Genomic DNA, 18,211 nt, shown 5'->3' with positions numbered 1-18,211 from the left:
ACTATGAGAGTTACAATACTGGGATTAGGCACGCAGATTCCTGAGATTCCTGCGCAGCGCAAGTTTGTTTCAGTAGAGTGCCACGCCCACTCTAACGCCCACAAACCGCCCAAAACTGTGGCTCATACAGTTTTGATGCTAGATAGAAAATTTTAACTGAAATGTATTGTTCTCATCAATACCTATCGATTGACCCAAAAAAAAGTTTGCCACGCCCACTTTAACGCCCACAAACCGCGAAAACCTGTGTCGCCCACAATTTTCATGCTAGATAAAAAATTTTAACTGAAATGTATTGTTCTCATCAATACCTATCGATTGGTCCAAAAAAAAGTTTTCCAGGCCCACTTTACCGCCCACAAACCGCGAAAACCTGTGACGCCCACAATTTTCATGCTAGATAAACAAATTTAACTGAAATGTATTGGTCTTGTCAATACCTATCGATTGGTCCAAAAAAAAATTTGCCACGCCCACTCTAACGCCCATAACGCTTAAATCTGTATACCGCCGGTAGGTGGCGCATTTTAATCTCGCTTTGCTACTTGCATATCCCTATTTAGCTGAGTAACGGGTATCTGATAGTCGAGGTACTCGACTATAGCGTTCTTCCTTGTTTTTTTAATGTTTTTTAAATGTTTCTTTGGGTTTTAAGCAATATTTATACCCGCTACTCGTAGAGTAAAAGGGTATATCAGATTCGTCGGAAAGTATGTGACTAGCCATGTCCGTCTGTCCGTATAAACGCTGTGATCTTGTCTCGGAAACTATGAAAGCTTAAAATCATGGATTAGGCATGCACGTTCTGTGGCTCCCACAAGATATTAATTTTATTTCATTCCGCTTGTTAATACTTAGTCTCCTTACACAGCCGCTTAAAATTGCAACATCGATCTTTTTCACTAAGAGAATAACTGAAGATAAAAGTTGATCGGCATAAGCAAATCGTATCCGAATCGAGCGGACGTTCAAATGCAGTTGGTCCGAAACAATTTGTCGTTGTTCCGGGCGTGGAGTAATACCAACTTGAACTTTACGTTCATAAAACGAAAATAAAGAAACGGTAGACATGAAAGTAGTCACCATCTCTGCGTGAAAAAAAAGTTTCACTTATCCCAATTTTTGAATCAAGGCGCCTTCCATACTTTAATTTTCATAAATATGTCTCATACTTTTCCACATCTGGCAGCACTCTGCGAATCGAACCCATTTCCGCAGTAGCATCAATCGATGTTTCATAAAATATATCGATTTGTGTTTCCATCTCTAATGCTTGTTGCATTCCGTTTTGCGTTTGGTATTCGCGTATTCGCATATAAAAAGCTGTTTTTTAATGTACATAACTCAATAAATGTGTAAATAGTATGTGATAGTGCAGGAAAATAATATAGGGAAATAACAATTTGATCAGTATTTAGGCGTTTTGTCCATTTCGTTTTTGTCAAAGTTATCTGTTCGTGTTCGTGTGTGTGTTCGTTTCGCATGTGTGTGTGGGAGTAGGTGTGTAGGAGGAGAAGCACCTCCCCTTCCAAAAACAAAAAATAACCATTCGGAAAGTTACAACAATTCGGTATTCGGTAATTATAACATTATAACGTAAAGGCAAGGAAAACAAGGGAGAATCAAGCGCTATACCAAATGGTCTAAATTCGTAACCCCAGCCAGTAAAAAACGGAACACGAAAAAAATCAGCAGAGGTGACACCTCGAAAAGCGAGTAAGTTGGCAATATGCGAATGAGAATCACATAGAAGAAGACGAGTCTGCATATTAATGACAATCTCCATTATCATTTGCGCTGCGTTCGCCCTTCCACCCAAATTCAACGTTTCGAAATTTTATGCTTTCTTTTGCCATCAAATAAATTGGCAATCAATTGAGTTGATTTCTTGTTTATGAATAGTTTATTTGCATTTGTTGTAATCTATTGATTTACCTTAACCTTTGCGGCAAAAAGTCCTCTCTTTCTCTCTCTTGCTCTCCCTCGCCGGTTCGCATTTTCTTATCTTCCATTGCCTCTCCTTTCGCCGAGCGCACACACACTCGCGCCCATTGTGGGTGTGTTTATGTCGAACAGCTGTTTCCTATCTGCATACGAAACGCTTTCAATGGGAAAAAATCAAAACGCTTCCCTTGCAGATATACATATGTACTTATAAATGTACATTCTCTGGGGCATTGGTACTCGCAGCATTCATTCACGCCAGTTGATGCCGCCGCTATTGTTTGTATTTATTTATTTATTTATTTATTTACAATTGCGCGCTCAATTGCGCCATTTGCGCCATTCGGCTGTATCGCAATCACAAATTCGGAGCGCTTGCAATTTGTTTATATATAAACCATAATGTATGTATATGTACGTACAACATGTACAACGTACACAAGTATTAGCATGGATCCGCAATATATTGTTCATATCTTTTCGGAATAGGAACATTCTGTATACTTATCACACTTAAAAAGTGGAAGGCCCAACTTCCCTCATTAAGTTAAATTTCATTATTTGGTGTTTCCGTTCGTACTATCCAGATTCGAAATACTTTAGAGTATAGGACTATTGGAATTTTTGGGAAAAATGGTAAATTACTCCTGACAATAGATTTGAAACGGTTCTTTTAAAAGATACTCATACGGCAGGTTTTTTACTTAGAATTAAAAAAAATATTGATCTTCCCTTACTAATTTATTCAACTGTCTGATCTCGTTTAAAAACTTAAAGGAAATACCGAGAATTCTAGGTTGGTAAACTACAATTTGATGCAAAGCCAACTGTGCGTATGAGTAATAAACTTTTGAGCCAATATGGTCTTTAATGTTTAAAAAAAAAACAAATTTTAAGATGTTCTAGATGGTTTGTTAATAATTTTAATTTTTTATTGGTTACTCTTAGCTTCTTGGGTAACATTTTTTTACTTTCAAAATAATACCATATAAAGATATCCACTGTACGATTAACATTTTTTCATTCCATTTTAAAACTTAGAAGTAATATGTTTCTTTGAATAGAAAACCGATTTAATTTATAAGAAAAATTATAAATTAGTAATTTAAATCTTGATCGAAAGTACACAACTGGTTGAATGCATGAAATAAGGCTGGTGACGCTCAACTATCGAAACTATTTAAGCATTCAATATGTTATCGCCCGGTTTCTGAATCATCCAATCGGTGCCCGCTGGTGATTGCCAATGCTTATTGACGGTCCTCTTTTGGAACTCAATAAAAAACTAGCGATAGGCACCACCACTCTTTCCGAAGGGGTAGTCCCCCCATAGAATGGTTTCTCACCTGTTCTTCATGCAAGTACTCATACCACTGCCTTTTACACGGCATAATCGCTTTTATCGCCGCCTGTTTGTTATCGCAGCGATAAGGAAGTCAAAAAGCAAACGCCTTTGTTCACCACGGGAATAACAAATAAAGCATTGAAAGAGAAAATACTAAAAAAATTGAAACAAAATTTGAAAATTTCTTACTTTCTGTTCTGGTCGTCATTCGCAGTTCAACGGAACGGACGCTTCAGAGGGGATAATGTCAAATCAGGCGCAGATCGACTACGACAAGCAGTTCCAGGATGACCTGGCCAAAGCCACCGCCCTGAGTCTGGAGCAGCAGGCCCTCGATGATTACCGGCGAAACAAGAAGTACGGATCCGGCCCTGGCTACCAGCAAAGCTCCTACCTTACTGGTCGGGATTACCAGGCGGCGCAGCGAGTAGCTCGTCGCCACTCGGAGGTCCATCAGGTGGCCGCCAGTCCTGGAAATGTGGAACGATCGCGCACGCCGCCTGCTCAGGGATCGGATAACGACCTGATCTGCTTCGCAAGTCCCACCAGCAAGCAGCCGGAAAGTAGTAGTCCCTTTGGCAAACTCATCGAAGATCTGCAGCGAATGCAGCCAACCAATCCGCAGTCTGCTATGGTGCCCATGGGATCAATAGCGGCGGCATCGGTGCCGACTCATTACGGCTATCCTCCTCAACAGCAACATCCGACTCCGGTTCAACCCCCACCATATGGCATGGTTGCAGGAGGAGGAGGAGCAGGAGGTGCCTACGGTGACCTGCAGTTGGTGCCATACCAACCAGCTGCTCAACAACAGAGGCCCCTGAACAACGAGGAGCTACAGCGGCTGTATAGCATGCCTGCTCAAATGGCCGTGGCTCCAGTGCCTCAACCAAACGCCTATTTGTATTATCCGGGAGCAGTGGTAACGCCCTACACGGCACCCATAGTCCCCGGGTCGGCTGCTTTTATGCCGCCGCAGTATCCATCGCAGGGATATGGTTTTGGAGGTGCTTACACGCACATGGATTTGCGTCGTCCTCAGTCGCAACCCGCTGCTCCAGCACCGGCAACGAGCCATCACAGCCAACCGTCCAATCATTCCGCTTCCTCCCCCGCGGAGGGAAATGGGGCAGCCTTCCAGGCGCGACGTCAAGTGCCCTCGACTGGCAGCATAAGCTCCAGTAGCCACACCGGAAACAATGGTCATCCACCTGCCCCACGCCGGGGAAACGATTTGATTGACCTGAACCACGAGGATTAGTATGTATCACTATCGATGGACAAACTATAAGTTTCTGTTGTAATATGTTATTCTTTTGCCCTTTCAGCTCCCGTGTGAGTGTGCTGGAGGCTTTCGATCCCCTGCTCAACGACAATACCGGTAAGCAACCGCAATGTTGTAATTAACGTGTAGCTCCCGGACCCTCGACAAGATCCCCATAGATTTTTCGCACCGTAAACAAAGTTTGAAATATAGTCTGAAACTCGAATGTCGCTATTCCTCGGCAGAGAACTGAAAATAAACCTAATTGGCCTAATTACCATTCTCTGATAAGCCTATTTCGATTTGTTATCTACTTCAACGATATATCTAAGATATGGGAAAAATTGGATTAGGAACCTGGATTGAGAAATTATTAAGTTACAATTTTTAATTTTTATATCATCTGGTGATTACTTAGCACAGTAATTTAAAAAAAATTAATTAGTTTAAACCCATTTGCCACCTTTTTGCTTCTAATAAATTGACTAACTCTACAACTTGCCAAGGACCAATCTCCATTAATACTATTTAGATAGTTTCATTGTTTCTAGACATTTCCAGTAAACTGAATGTTTTCGTTTCTCTATATTGCAGTGTCGAAAAAGTAATCCATTTTAATTGCAAGTCCTCTACTACTATCAGTACTACTACTACCAAAACTGCAAAAAACAACTACTTTACACCTACAACAGCTACACCATCTAACAGGTTTCGGGTCGGTTTGGTTCGTTTCGGAGGCAAAGACAAATTAGTGTCTATAACAGCACACACTTAGAACCACCTACTTACACACAAACTAAATAATTGTGCCCTCATATCGAAATTTGTGCCTTCCGCAATCACCAAAATAATTTTGAAGACAGCTTATATATCGATGTCGTATAATATTCGTGCATAATGTTTGAAAATGTTTTTATGTATGTTAATGCACTTGTAATAATCAAACAGTACTGATCTTATCAAAATTTAATAGAATTTAACGACTGTCACTTGAAAGAAAAGTGATAAAATGAGAAGACTTAGGATCTTCTTTTTTTAACCATGTATTACGAAATGAACACATTGTGATTTGCTGCTACATATATCCATATAAACACTTATATACAAAAATAAATACATACATATGTTTAATTCTATCGTGTATCATTGTGAGAGAACAAATAAATAATTTCTTGAGCAAATTGCAGTTTGTTGTTGTTTTATTAATCGGTTAGTCGCTTGTTTCTAACCCCGCTTACCAGATTTAATAATGCCTGTTCACGCTTTACTAAATAATAATTGACATTAGATGTTATATTATAGAGCTTTTAGAGCATATGTATGTATTTATTTATTACATTCCGGTAGTTTGAGAAATTAACTAACTTTTCAATGGGTACATTTTATCTTTTTAGAATTTTGTTTGCATTTAATTATTGCACTTTTATAAAAATACTTTTAAGCCATTAACCATTGGTGATACGCTAATGTTGTCTTTCACAAAGTTTTTAAAGTAAACTAAAGTGATTAAAAATAAATGGATTTACCAAGGTTTTTTACGAGGTCTTTAGAGAAATAGCCTTTCCTTTTGTGGGAAATAAAACAGATGTAAGGGCATTAGAGGCGACAGATTGAGAAACAAAGCAATTTATAAATACTCGCATGGCTACAGTGGGCATCGGCTTTTTGCCGGGCTTATTTGTTTCAAAACATTACAAAATACATTTTGAAATGTATGCTTTTCATTTAAATGCTCCCAAATATTTAAATTGCTATAAACTAAAAATAGAAATAGGTAAAAAATTGGTAGAATCTTTCTCAAACTTGACAATAAGTATCGGGATAATTCCTCCGATTTAAAGCAAGTACCTAATCTAATTCGATGTCAGGTAATATTGTAAAATTGTATTTTGATTTTGGAATGAAAACTTTTTTAATATCAATGTAGAGTGGTCTAGATTCCACTGTACTGGACCGGCGTGGGCGGTGTATGACAGAAATCACAATTAGCTATTAGCGATGGCAGTCGCCTAGCTGTCCGGCGGATTTGTTAGCGTAGATTTGCGAATGGTTCTCGCTTTGCCAGTGGTGCCAGTCCACCCCATCCAAATCGCTCTGTTTCGGCTTTTGGGGCCGTCTCATTTATTTTTGGCCACACGATGTGATGTGCCTGGGCTCTCGCAGTAGTAGGCCTCGGTTCTCGAGCATATTTGCATAACTGCTGGCGATATTCGGGGATCTAGATTAAAACCGGAACTGATCATGCACTCGCTACTTGCAGGAAACGACAGCGCCTCCGACAGCACCTCCTACTATGCGGAATACGATCCCTTTGACTTCCTGTACAGCGGCGACGGAGGCACCCAGTACTCAGATCCCATGTACGAGGCGGTCAACAGATGGGACAAATCTGCGGCGACCGTGAGTCCGAACGCTGGTTTCATTGGATGGCGTCAAGATTTTCTGAACCAACCATCAACATCGTCATCAACATATTATGGAGATGCGCCGCCGGAGGAGAGTATAAAGGTGTCGGAGAATGGATCTGGGAGTATATCCCCGCCTCCACCGTTGCCGCCGAGAAATCAGCAGCTCTATGAATCAAATCAGGCTCCAGTGCCTGCCTCGAAGCCTCATCAGTCATCTCAACTGACGGACAGCTATACCTCCAGCATTCCGGCCAATGTGGTGCTGGATCGCCGGAAAACCTGTACACGTCTGTACGAACTAATCAGCGACCAGCGCACAGATGACCCCGAACTACTAGAGTTCTACCATATGGTTAAGGAAGTCAGGTCGCGCTACCTGCACGACGATACGCCGACAAATGTGGGCCATGTGGTGGCCGCCGAGTTCAATTACCACTACTTGCTGAACACCAGCATCAAGGTGATCGTGCACCCGGCTCTCAACACCCTCCAGTCGCACGTTCTCGCCGCCTCCATGGCCAAGGAGCAGGTGAAGGGGTATGGAATGCCAGTAACGTTCACCTGTGACAGTAAGTGTGATTTAAAACTGCTTGGAGGCCTCTCTGACGTTAAAATTTTGTCCAACAGTTGACTCTGTCGTGGCACAGGTGGTGGCGCAGGCATTGGCGTCATTAGAGGGTCAGGTCAAGGGCACCGTCACAGACTACGTGGTCAAGGTGTGTATATTTAAAATTGAAATCGAAAGTTCAGAAAAGGAGGGAAATGAAAAACTGAGAGAGTACCACTCGAATTTGGATATTTTGTGATCTACTTATCTTCCAATTATTAATAAGAAGTTTCCCATTCACAGCCAATTGGTCTCCTGGAGTGGTTGGCGCCCACCTCAAAACTCAGTCAGCTAGAGTGCGTGCACAATAGCTTCCAGTTGGAGAAGGATGTGCACCTGGGCCTCTGTCTCAGTACGGCAGCCAACATGCAGGCGATCGCACGAACAGAGCGGGATGATGAGCACGATGCGGATCTGCTGCCAGAGCAGCTGCTGCCCAACGAGGTGGTGCCGATTGTGACCTATGACAATATGATGATACTCATTGAGACGCTCGAGATGGAGATCGACAAGCTGGAGTCGGCGGCAGACGGACTGCCCGGACGGAGTGTGGTCAGCTGCTCCGGAGTGGTGCAGGCAGTGAAGGCCATTTGCGCCCTGCTAGGTTCCATCGATACAATGGAAATAGCACGATGCGTCGCCGATCTGAAGCGGATCTGCGAAGTGGAGCAGAAGAAGTACTCGGCAGGGGCCAGCAATCCGGAGATTGTGAGTGACTACGGTGATTACGCTCAAGTTGTCCTCCGCCCTCGCTCGATGCTGGAGCAGATTAAGGTCAAGTGCAATGAGTTGCGAGATGCCGTTCAGGAACTTGTTGAGCTGTATGCGAATGTGTTCCGCGTGGCGTTCTCCGTGAAGACACCCGATTACTCTACAAGTAAATGAAACATTATATCTTCATCTACTTAACTAAATTATTTGTAATTTTACAGCTCCCATACCAATCTCCTGCGTGTCCAAGCCAATAGTCGTCTGCATCAACTGCCTCCACAGGCCACCGCCGAACTGGAAGTTTGACGATTACTCTCTGTGCGTGCAAATCGTTTATGGAACTCGACTGCTGTCCAAGCCAAATGTATTGACCTGCTCCAACGACACGAGTGGAGGACTGTTTCCGCGACTTAACTTTAGCGCCTGGCTGACTTTTGATCAGCATCCCATTTGCACCCTGCCCCGGGAGGCCCGGATCACTTTTGTCTTATACGGAAAACAGGCGGCCAGCGAAGGCGAACTCAATACGGAGCAGAATGGAGAGAGGCGTCAAGTAACCACTGAGTTGGGTTGGTGTTCCATTCAACTTTTCGACTTTAAGCGAGTGATGATCTGCGGCCCCTACTTACTTTCCTTGTGGCCACCAACCACGGATAAGATGTTGGGACCAGCTCCTGCGCGAGGCTGCCACCCGCATCCTGACTTCTGCCCTGTTCTAAGCATTGAGGTCCCTCCTTATGGAGGTCGCATTGAGTTTCCAGAGCACCAGGAAGTGCCAAAACCTGCACCACAGTAAGTACAATATCCATAAGTAATTATTGAATTTGTAGTACTATTAAAATTGTTTCATCCTTGCTAGCTATGACTTTGCCTCGCTGGATGCCAATCTGCAAGAAGAGCTGCTAGACACCGCTGAGCTGGGCTACACAGGAGCCACAGAGCGACGCGAGGTGTTTTGGGAGAAACGACTTTACCTTCAGAACTATCCCAATGCACTGCCCAAAGTTCTTCATGCGGCCCACAGCTGGGATTATGCCAATCTGATCGATTTGCATGCACTGCTCCACTCCTGGGCACCGCTTTCGCCCTTGCAATCTCTAGAGCTACTGCTGCCTCGCTACCCGGACGCCAAGGTTCGCGAGAAGGCCGTGGAGTGGATCTCCAAGATGCCCAATGATCAGCTCGTGGACTTCCTGCCCCAATTAGTGCAAAGTTTGAAACATGACACCTATGAGGGCTCGGCAATGGCTCGATTCCTGCTGGCCAAGTGTCTGGAATCGCCGCGCTTTGCTCACCACATGTACTGGCTCCTAGTGCACAGTCTGCCGGATGATCCTCACAACTCCATCGGGGCCGCCATGGTGGACCAGGAGTACGACGAGTCGCAGGTTACCCAGGCGCGCTACTATCGCCGTAACAAGATGATGCTGCGAGCCCTAATGGCCATCTGCGGCGAAAAGATGCTGCAGCGGTTCATGTACCAGCATCGAATGTGTCAGGTATGAAGATTTACAAATTATTGAATGAACCATTAAAAAATCGAAAACCTTTCACCTAATAAAACTATATGATCTTGTTCTTCTAGAAACTAACTACTATAGCAGAATCTGTCAAAGAGGCTAAGGAGTCGATGCGCCAAAAGAGTTTGGCCGCTGGCATGGACGAGGTCCATCAGGACCTGCTGGAGAAACCTACGTGTCTGCCATTGGGACCTGAACTGGAAGTTACTGGAGTGAGTGTGCGCAATTGCAGCTACTTCAACTCCAACACGCTGCCGTTGAAGATCAACTTCGTGGGACCCGATGCAGAGTCATTACCAGCTATATTTAAGGTAAATATCAATGGTTACTCCCATACTAAATGTGGTCTGAGGTCTAACATCTTTCTCAGTGCGGAGATGACTTGCAGCAGGATCAGTTGACCATACAGCTGATTCGGATTATGAACAAAATGTGGTTAGCGGAACGCTTGGACCTGAAAATGGTCACCTTCAACTGTGTGCCAACGGGCTACAAGAGCGGAATGATTGAGCTGGTCAACGAGGCGGAAACGTTGCGAAAAATCCAAGTAGAGTGCGGACTGACGGGGTCCTTTAAGGATCGTCCGATCGCGGAGTGGCTGGGCAAGCAGAATCCCAGTCCTCTGGAGTACCAGAGTGCGGTGCGAAATTTTACGCTCTCTTGTGCCGGATATAGTGTGGCCACCTATGTGCTGGGCATCTGTGATCGACACAATGACAACATCATGTTGAAGACTTCAGGTCACTTGTTTCACATTGACTTTGGCAAGTTCCTTGGCGATGCCCAGATGTTTGGAAACTTCAAGAGGTATGGAAATAGATCATTAATCTAATCTAATGTAAATTACAATTTATGCGTTTTCTCTCGCAGGGATCGCACACCATTTGTCCTAACTTCTGACATGGCCTATGTCATAAATGGCGGAGACAAGCCCTCCACTGACTTCCATTATTTCGTGGACCTGTGTTGTCGGGCCTTCAACATTGTGCGGAAAAATGCTGATCTGCTCCTGCACACCTTGGCCCACATGGCCACCGCTGGCATGCCGGGAGTTAACTCAAACGCTGTGCAATATGTGCGACGTGCCCTGCTACCATCTCAATCGAACCCCGAGGCGGCTGCTACCTTTGCCAAGATGATTCAGTCCTCGCTAAAAAGCTGGTTCACCCAGTTTAACTTCTTCCTGCACAATCTGGCTCAGATGAGATTCACCCCTGATGAGGGAACCGGGGAGCTGCTCTCGTTCGTGCCACGAAAATATACGTTAGTTCATTGTACCATTGAATTTACCTCATTTCGTCACTAATATATATATATTTCCAACCTCAGGATGCAGCAGGATGGCCGATTGAAAATTGTCAAGGTGGTTTGCTTCCAAAAGCACTACAGCATGGAAAAGTTCTATATGTACATTCTGGAAGTGACGCGACATGGACAGCCCGATCCGACGCATTTGTTCCGCTCATATCGCGAGTTCACCGAGTTCCATCAGAAGTTATGCATGCACTTCCCTCTGGTCAAATTGCACAGGTGAGCTTACGACTAATAACTGGAATACTTTATAGTGAATCTTTTTCCATTTTGTTGTTTAACAAGAAGTCACAAATAATTCCTAGTAGATTTTATAGTTAGTCTTTTTTAGTTCAGCTGTTGTCCAACCACTTAGTTCTATAGATATCAAGGGGTTTATGTTTACCCTTTCCGCTTTCTGACTTACGTCTATCAGACATGTTATCTAGACATTGAGGAATGAAAAACGCTTTTGCCGTTTAATTATTAATTACGAAAATGTACTTTGAAATTGTTGGTTTCCATGTTGATTCATTTTTCGTTTAAGAGTTCCTAGAAAGGTTTTAAAAATGTTATTTTCTTTATCTTGATTGGCTTTTCTGCTATTACTTTTATTATTATATATATTCAACATTATATGGCAACTTATCAGCGAAATGTATGTACATAAATAGGTCATAGCCATTTGGCCAAAATTAACACATAGAATACTGTATTTGCTAAGGAAGTCAAGAAGTGCGGCAGTTGGGGGTCTTCGGATTAGGCGTCGGTATCGCTCCTAACAGCGTTTGTCCTTAGTGCCGCAGTCATGGAGCGATGTTGGCTGATGGCGCGTCCGAAGCCATCGTCGTCATCACTGTCTTCCTGGGAGACCTGGGATCCGAACAGGGTGGGCACTCCCTTATCTCTCGGCTCGAAAACGATGGAGCGCTGCATGGGAGTGGGTTGGGGCATCGGCTCATCCTCTTCGGACTCCTCACATGAGGTCACCACTTCGGCGGACTGGTAGTACTGCAGGTTGTCCACATCGAATCGGACTTTCAGTGATTTTGGATCACGTTTGGCAGGCTCTGGAGCTGCTCGGGCCCCATCCTCCCCATCGGTATCACTCGAACTGGAGCTGGGCAGCTCTTCAGGTTGATAGCACGCCAGGGGAGGAGCGTCACCTCGAACATTTAGGGTTGTTAGTTTTGTGGATCTCGGGGCAGGCTGAGGAGCTTGACGCAGCTGTGGCACAACCACAGCCATTTCCTGACACAAGTCCTCAAAATTGTGGATGTCATTGGTTTGGTTAACTGGAGATCCGGTTACCCCCGCCTCGTCAACTTCCAGATCCGCATACAGATCCTCTATGCTACTTACATAGTCGGCTTTCTTTGACCTTTGTTCCATTACCTCTGTATATTTGGGCAAGCTCTGACCGCTCTTCGCATTTTCCAATTGCATCAGGGATTCGTAATCGGGTAGATAGGGCAGATTAGGATCGTAGGGTGGTGGATTTACAATGGGAATCGGAGGCTCAGGTTCGAAAATATCTAAGCTGTCTTCTACAGCCTCTAATTCATGGAACAGGCCCTCCACCTGTTCAATATTGTCCAATCTGAGGGTTGCCTCACGCAGCGTCGTCTCCACCGTGGGCAATTGCTCCAAGCTATTTGGATGCAGGGCCCAGTTAGGCTCTGGTACTTCCACCACGGCGTCCAGGTTTGCGAAGTTCTCCCAGTCCTCGTCGATGCTCTTTCCAAATCCTGGTGGACTACTGGCCGCCGGCAGCTGCAGTGGATCCAAGTCCAGGATGTCCGCCTCGTTCATCACGAAAGACGAACGAATGCGCACGAAATCACTGTCGTGCTCACCTTGTGGTAACTCTAGGCCATCGAAAAGACCACCAAGAGAGGTTGGCTTTATACGAGGAGTCGCTTCCATTTCAGGACTTCCTGCTATGATTTCCACGACGAAAGCAGAGTCTGCATTGATTCGCTCCTCAAAACGATCCCTTGATCCTTGAGGTTCCACTTTAGGTTCGGGATCTTCCTTGGGTATTGCTCCCCTGTGCACCACAGCTGTAACGGACATAGCTCCTCCCAAACCATCATCGGGAGTCAGTAGCTCCGGAACGGGATCCTCGGGGGTGAGAATCTCCGGTACATCATCCACTCTTTCGAACTTCACATAACGTCCACTATTCTTGCTCCTCAGCTGCGTTGGTCTTGTGACCTCCGTGGTTGGTTTCACACTGAACAGCTCGTATTTCTCGGCAAAGTGATCGAAATTGGGCATTCCCAGTTCGCTAGGATGCTCTGGAACTGGATCTACAGGAGCTGCAGGCACTGATTGGTTAAACGTAACAGTTGCTGGTATAGCTTCCCTCGTCATCATGGGGGATGGAGCAGGCAAGGATTCTGGTATCTTAGATGAAGAAACCATCGAAACCGTTTCGGTTTCCTCCACAGGAGGAGCAGGTGGCTGGCGGGTAGGAGGAGCGGTGTAGTATTCATAGTGTTCACTATGCACCTCCAGGCGATGGTGTCGTTGCGCCTGTGACTTCTCTCGATAGGAGACTTGGGATTCCTCCGTGGTTCTCGCCTCCCTGGGGCTAGCACCATATAGTTGCAGATTTGGAACACTGCCAGTAATGTAGCTGTTTCCTGTTCAAAAAGTATTCTCTGGTTAATATAATGGTTCAATAAATCGAATTGAAACTCTGTTAAAGAATGGAGTTGGTAAAGTTAAAGTTAGATAATTTCGACTGTAGTCAAATAGTTTCGATTGAATGCTTTCGGTTTGCTATCTTCACCTGTCGCTGTTGATGCCGATGGCCATGGGCTTTCGAATTCCTCGAGATTGCGACGTCGGAACACTCCATGGACAGCGGTATCGGTGCCGTTAACCTGAAGAGTTACAGTAATTGCTTTTTAATGTATTGCGATATTCTGAATTATATTAGCTTGGTGCCCATCAGCTGTGGATTCAGCTGTTTGGGCTGATCACTGGGATGCGTCACTAGTGCAAAGGCAAAGGTGTTACACATGACCGCAGACACGCCAATTCAGACGAATACGAGAACACGTCCATGCGATAAGGTGCGACTTACCCTTCGCTTTAAGCTCTCTGTGCTATTATGATTTCGATAAGCGATCTAGCCTTTTAGGCTTGATAAACCTGTTTTCCTAAAATCAATAAACTAAATGGTATTTTGGGTGATTTTTAAAATAATTAAATCAAATAATAAAATATTGTTGTATTTTAACAAGAGTTTTGAGCCATAAGTAAGTTACTGTAGATAATACTTAAAATTCTGATCATGTCTCAGTCTTTTATGGTTTTATTTAACTTGTTTCCTGTGTTCTTTAATATACGCACCGAGGAATTTAAATTGAGAACCCCATTCTAGCCAAGATGCAAATAAGTGAAAGCCGAATTCGAGTGCGATTTGCATTCCTCACGCCCCCATCGCTATCATCCATCCTCAACTTAAACACGCTCTCTGAAATGATATGGTCCCAACACCTGCGAATGTTTGTATTCGTATTTGCCCTGCCTTATCAGAGCCACTCGTCGCTGGATCAGTGTTCGTATACACATATGAATATTGGTATGGGTATAGCCAGTGGTGGTATCGGTATCACATTAACCTTTATTAACTGCGTGCATCGGCTGTTAAGTTCTTTTGATTTGCATACGCACCTGAGACTCGAAAGCTGCGTAACGTGGCGGCGGTCGCTGCTGTTGGTTTTGCTGGGGCTGTTGCACCGGCGATCGGTCGAAAGTCAGCCGCCGCCGGAAGCCGAAGAACTTGATGCCCAGCAGGGCAAATACCAGCCCCATGAGCAACATGGCCGAGGCGAGCATTGGGCCAACAACAGCGGCCTGCTGACCTGGAAGGGATTACTGGATGATAAGATATCCGGGGGGATCTCCAGCCGATCACCTACCTTGGCCCACATTTTTTAGCTGGGCCATGTCTTCGTGTCTCACCAGCAAATCTGATGGCTCGGCATTCTGGCTTGAGTCGATGGTTTTCGCAGAGCCCCTTTGTTTTGGCCAAAAATATAATGAAACTTCACCACGTCGCTAATCGAACCGCTCTCGGCTCCGCTCCCCAGCTCGCTCGTCGACTGATTGAGCGCTGACGTTGGCGCTACCGCTTTTGGCGGAGCGGTCGCCGCTTATCGGAGCGATTCGGCCCGATATCGTTTACTCGGGCCGCTCTTCTTTCACCCACTATGTTATATGGGGTCTGCTCTCGGGCTCTCCGTCTCCCCGGTTCTCCGATTTGGTGAAATCAGTCTGCCTCATTCGTCGATTTATCAGCCATTAGCGGTGTTACCACAGAGTCATGGACTTCGGGGGAGACGCTTTGCCAGCACTGATAAGTAATCGGGAATTTGTACCATGATTTGTCAACGCACCTTGACAAAACACCGGCTATATAGACACCATGAAAAATGATAATAATAGCTGCTGAACCGTATCTTGGGCGATGGTAGCCCCCATGAAATTGTGGATAATCTGATATTGTTTACACCCAATTATAAGCAATTTTATCGATCTTTTGTTGGTATTAAACAAAATGGTATATGATCCGGCTGTGATTTGGATTGATATCACCAGATTTGGTTAATATCCCTTATATTTATATTTATAAGGTAGTAACAAAAACTGGGCATATTTATTAAAAATCAATAGATGCATGGTATTCGCTTTATTAAAGATCAGCAAAACACATAGAATATTAAAGAATTATAGAACTTTTAATGGAAGAAACCTTTGGACAAACTGACGTTTGATAAACTATTTTAAAGAATTTTATTAAACATTTATTTTTATTGGAAGTATATGATTGATTATAGTTTGGTTTACTTTATTACTCATGCATTATCAATGCCAAAAATTTTCTTACAAAAGATTGATAAGTAAAAGTAACCTTTAAGTATGAAGTAAAGTTCACTGGTGCAATAAGATTAATTACTGTACAAGATATAAATACAAAAATAAAATTTCTAGAAACTATTATTATTTTTAATTGCTAACTTCTTGTTCTCAATGCTCTAAATTTATTTTAGTCTTCCGGCTGGCGTGCATGTGGGGCGTTCCAATATCAAATCTGTGGCAGAAAAACGACTACCTCTTATACAGCGATTTCTGAAATCTCTGTTCGATGCGTCCGAGGAAATAGCTCATTCCGAGCTCGTGTACACATTCTTCCATCCGCTGCTACGCGATCAGCAGGAGGCCAAACTAGGGATGCCGAAGATAAAGGGTAAGATCTCATCAAAAAACTAACAATTGAGTTATAATACCTATATGTTGTTCTTGCAGAGGTGAAGAGACAACCGTCGAGGGATAACCCCAACGAGATTGGCCAAATTCGACTTTCGCTGCAATATCAACGCGGCGTACTTACTGTGATGGTGGGTGTTACTAGATAAAACATTATTCATAATTAGTCTAATGGAGTATATGTGTATTCCAGATACACCACGCCAAAGGGCTGCCCATGTTACAGGGCGGTCAGGAGCCCAACACCTATGTGAAGTGCTACCTAAAACCGGATCCCAAAAAGGAGACCAAACGCAAGACCAAAGTGGTGCGCAAGACCTGTGTTCCCAGTTTCATGGAAACGGTTAGAAGTTCTTAAAAAATTTCGACATCCTAATAAATAATAACTTTTGTTTTACAAATAGTTGGAGTACCGAATGCCCCTGAATATTATTCAAGAGCGCCGGCTGCAGGTAACCGTCTGGTCACACGACACGCTGCAAGAAAACGAGCTGTTGGGGGGCTTCGAATTGGATCTAGCGAAGCTCGACTTGCGCCAGGAGCTCTGCGACTGGCATCGCCTTGGTTCCGTGCCCAGGAACTGACCAGAACTGAGAGTCGAGCTCTGAACCACTAGGGACACCCTGCCTACCGACAATCTGGCTTAGGATTATGCAATACTAATATATGTTTGTGCCTGTCTTCTCTTGATCGCAATAATACTTACTTACTCGAAGTGATTGTACATTCCATATACAAATATTATCTTTCGATTTGTGCCTCAGATGTAAATATTTTATACCGACTACACTAAACATTCTTTGGACATTTAAATGTAATTATAACTCTAAAGTTAAACTTTGCACGTGTTTTCTACTTTTACTTAAATATTTTAAATTAAATAAGAAAAATACATTTTATTGTGCACCTTGGGAATTCAATTGAATATATTGGTAGTTGTTAGTTCAAAACATTCTTTTGTAGGTAAACGGTAAATGTTCTTTTGGAGTAGTTGAATAGAAGTTCAGTATTACGCCTAAAACCATTTTCGCAATATATCTATTAAAGAGTTTTAAATCCCTATACTTAAAATATTTTAATTCAATTTAAAGAGTGCACTATATATCTTAACGGTGAAAAAAATTAATAATTTATCCCTTTTCATCCTTAACCCCTTCTAAATTAAATAAAAACTAAAATTTATAAATATTTATTTTGGCATTGTTAATTTTAAACAATCCGAAGAACGCACAGATATTAATTAAAACGCTTTCTTTTTGATCGGACTATAATAAAAAGTATACTCTTCACAACCTGCTTTCAGTATCTGAATGAGATTTCGCCTTTGGCAAGCATCTGTGTTTGGGTCTAAACTCAACTTTTAACTACTTACAACAATTTACAAGGAAATAGTAAATTACTATCAGAGAGAACAAGAACTAAAAGTGTCTTAAAAAACTAAACGAATATTGTAAAATATCTATAAGAGAACACACCGCAATCTACAGATTATATTTTTATAAAAAAAAACATTTAAGAGCTATATCTGCCTGAGTATTTTAAATAGTACTTCGTAACCGATTAAAAGCAAATGTTTAAAGTATGAAATGTTTTTATATAAATAAAAAAAAAGTTTAGAACCAAATCAAATTTTTCGGTAAGAGCTAGGGAGACTTAACTGTTTAAATTGGTGTAATAATTATTTTTGGCACAAATATATGAGCAAAACAAATTAATAAAACAAATGCTGTTTGATTTTAAAACTGGGAATTATTCAGATTATTATACTGAACAAAAAAATTTTCAATTATTGGAAGATGTGGCATACACAAAGCTGATAATCCAAATCGAAATTATCAA

General features: G+C 43.1%; 2 protein-coding genes across 3 annotated transcripts; one reads left to right on the top strand and one right to left on the bottom strand.

Moving 5' to 3' along the window:
- Window positions 1-1,251: 1,251 nt before the first annotated feature.
- Window positions 1,252-17,266, top strand: Pi3K68D (phosphatidylinositol-4-phosphate 3-kinase catalytic subunit Pi3K68D). 2 transcript variants are annotated; one of them, XM_036814532.3, is made up of 16 exons: window positions 1,252-1,716; window positions 3,504-4,549; window positions 4,618-4,670; window positions 6,814-7,530; window positions 7,589-7,677; window positions 7,812-8,445; window positions 8,501-9,071; window positions 9,139-9,778; window positions 9,865-10,110; window positions 10,170-10,606; window positions 10,670-11,062; window positions 11,129-11,329; window positions 16,156-16,352; window positions 16,412-16,503; window positions 16,566-16,715; window positions 16,777-17,266. In XM_036814532.3, exons 2-16 carry the CDS (start codon window positions 3,534-3,536, stop codon window positions 16,954-16,956), a joined length of 5,616 nt encoding a protein of 1,871 aa, XP_036670427.3. In that variant the 5' UTR covers window positions 1,252-1,716; window positions 3,504-3,533; the 3' UTR covers window positions 16,957-17,266. The 2 variants fall into 2 exon arrangements, with proteins under 2 accessions (XP_036670427.3, XP_036670431.3); XM_036814536.3 differs by lacking the exons at window positions 1,252-1,716; window positions 6,814-7,530; window positions 7,589-7,677; ... (9 more) ...; window positions 16,566-16,715; window positions 16,777-17,266 and adding an exon at window positions 5,148-5,739.
- On the bottom strand, window positions 11,680-15,251 carry LOC108015409 (uncharacterized). Its single transcript, XM_017081834.4, has 4 exons — window positions 15,025-15,251; window positions 14,777-14,967; window positions 13,887-13,980; window positions 11,680-13,737 (listed from the first exon to the last, which is right to left on the bottom strand). Exons 1-4 carry the CDS (start codon window positions 15,050-15,052, stop codon window positions 11,849-11,851), a joined length of 2,202 nt encoding a protein of 733 aa, XP_016937323.4. The 5' UTR covers window positions 15,053-15,251; the 3' UTR covers window positions 11,680-11,848.
- Window positions 17,267-18,211: the final 945 nt, after the last annotated feature.

The sequence above is a fragment of the Drosophila suzukii genome, chromosome 3 (genome assembly GCF_043229965.1).
Source record: "Drosophila suzukii chromosome 3, CBGP_Dsuzu_IsoJpt1.0, whole genome shotgun sequence".
NCBI lineage: Eukaryota > Metazoa > Arthropoda > Insecta > Diptera > Drosophilidae > Drosophila > Drosophila suzukii.
The sequence above is the reverse complement of the archived record's forward strand: the minus strand, read 5'-3'. Positions and strand labels throughout refer to the sequence as shown.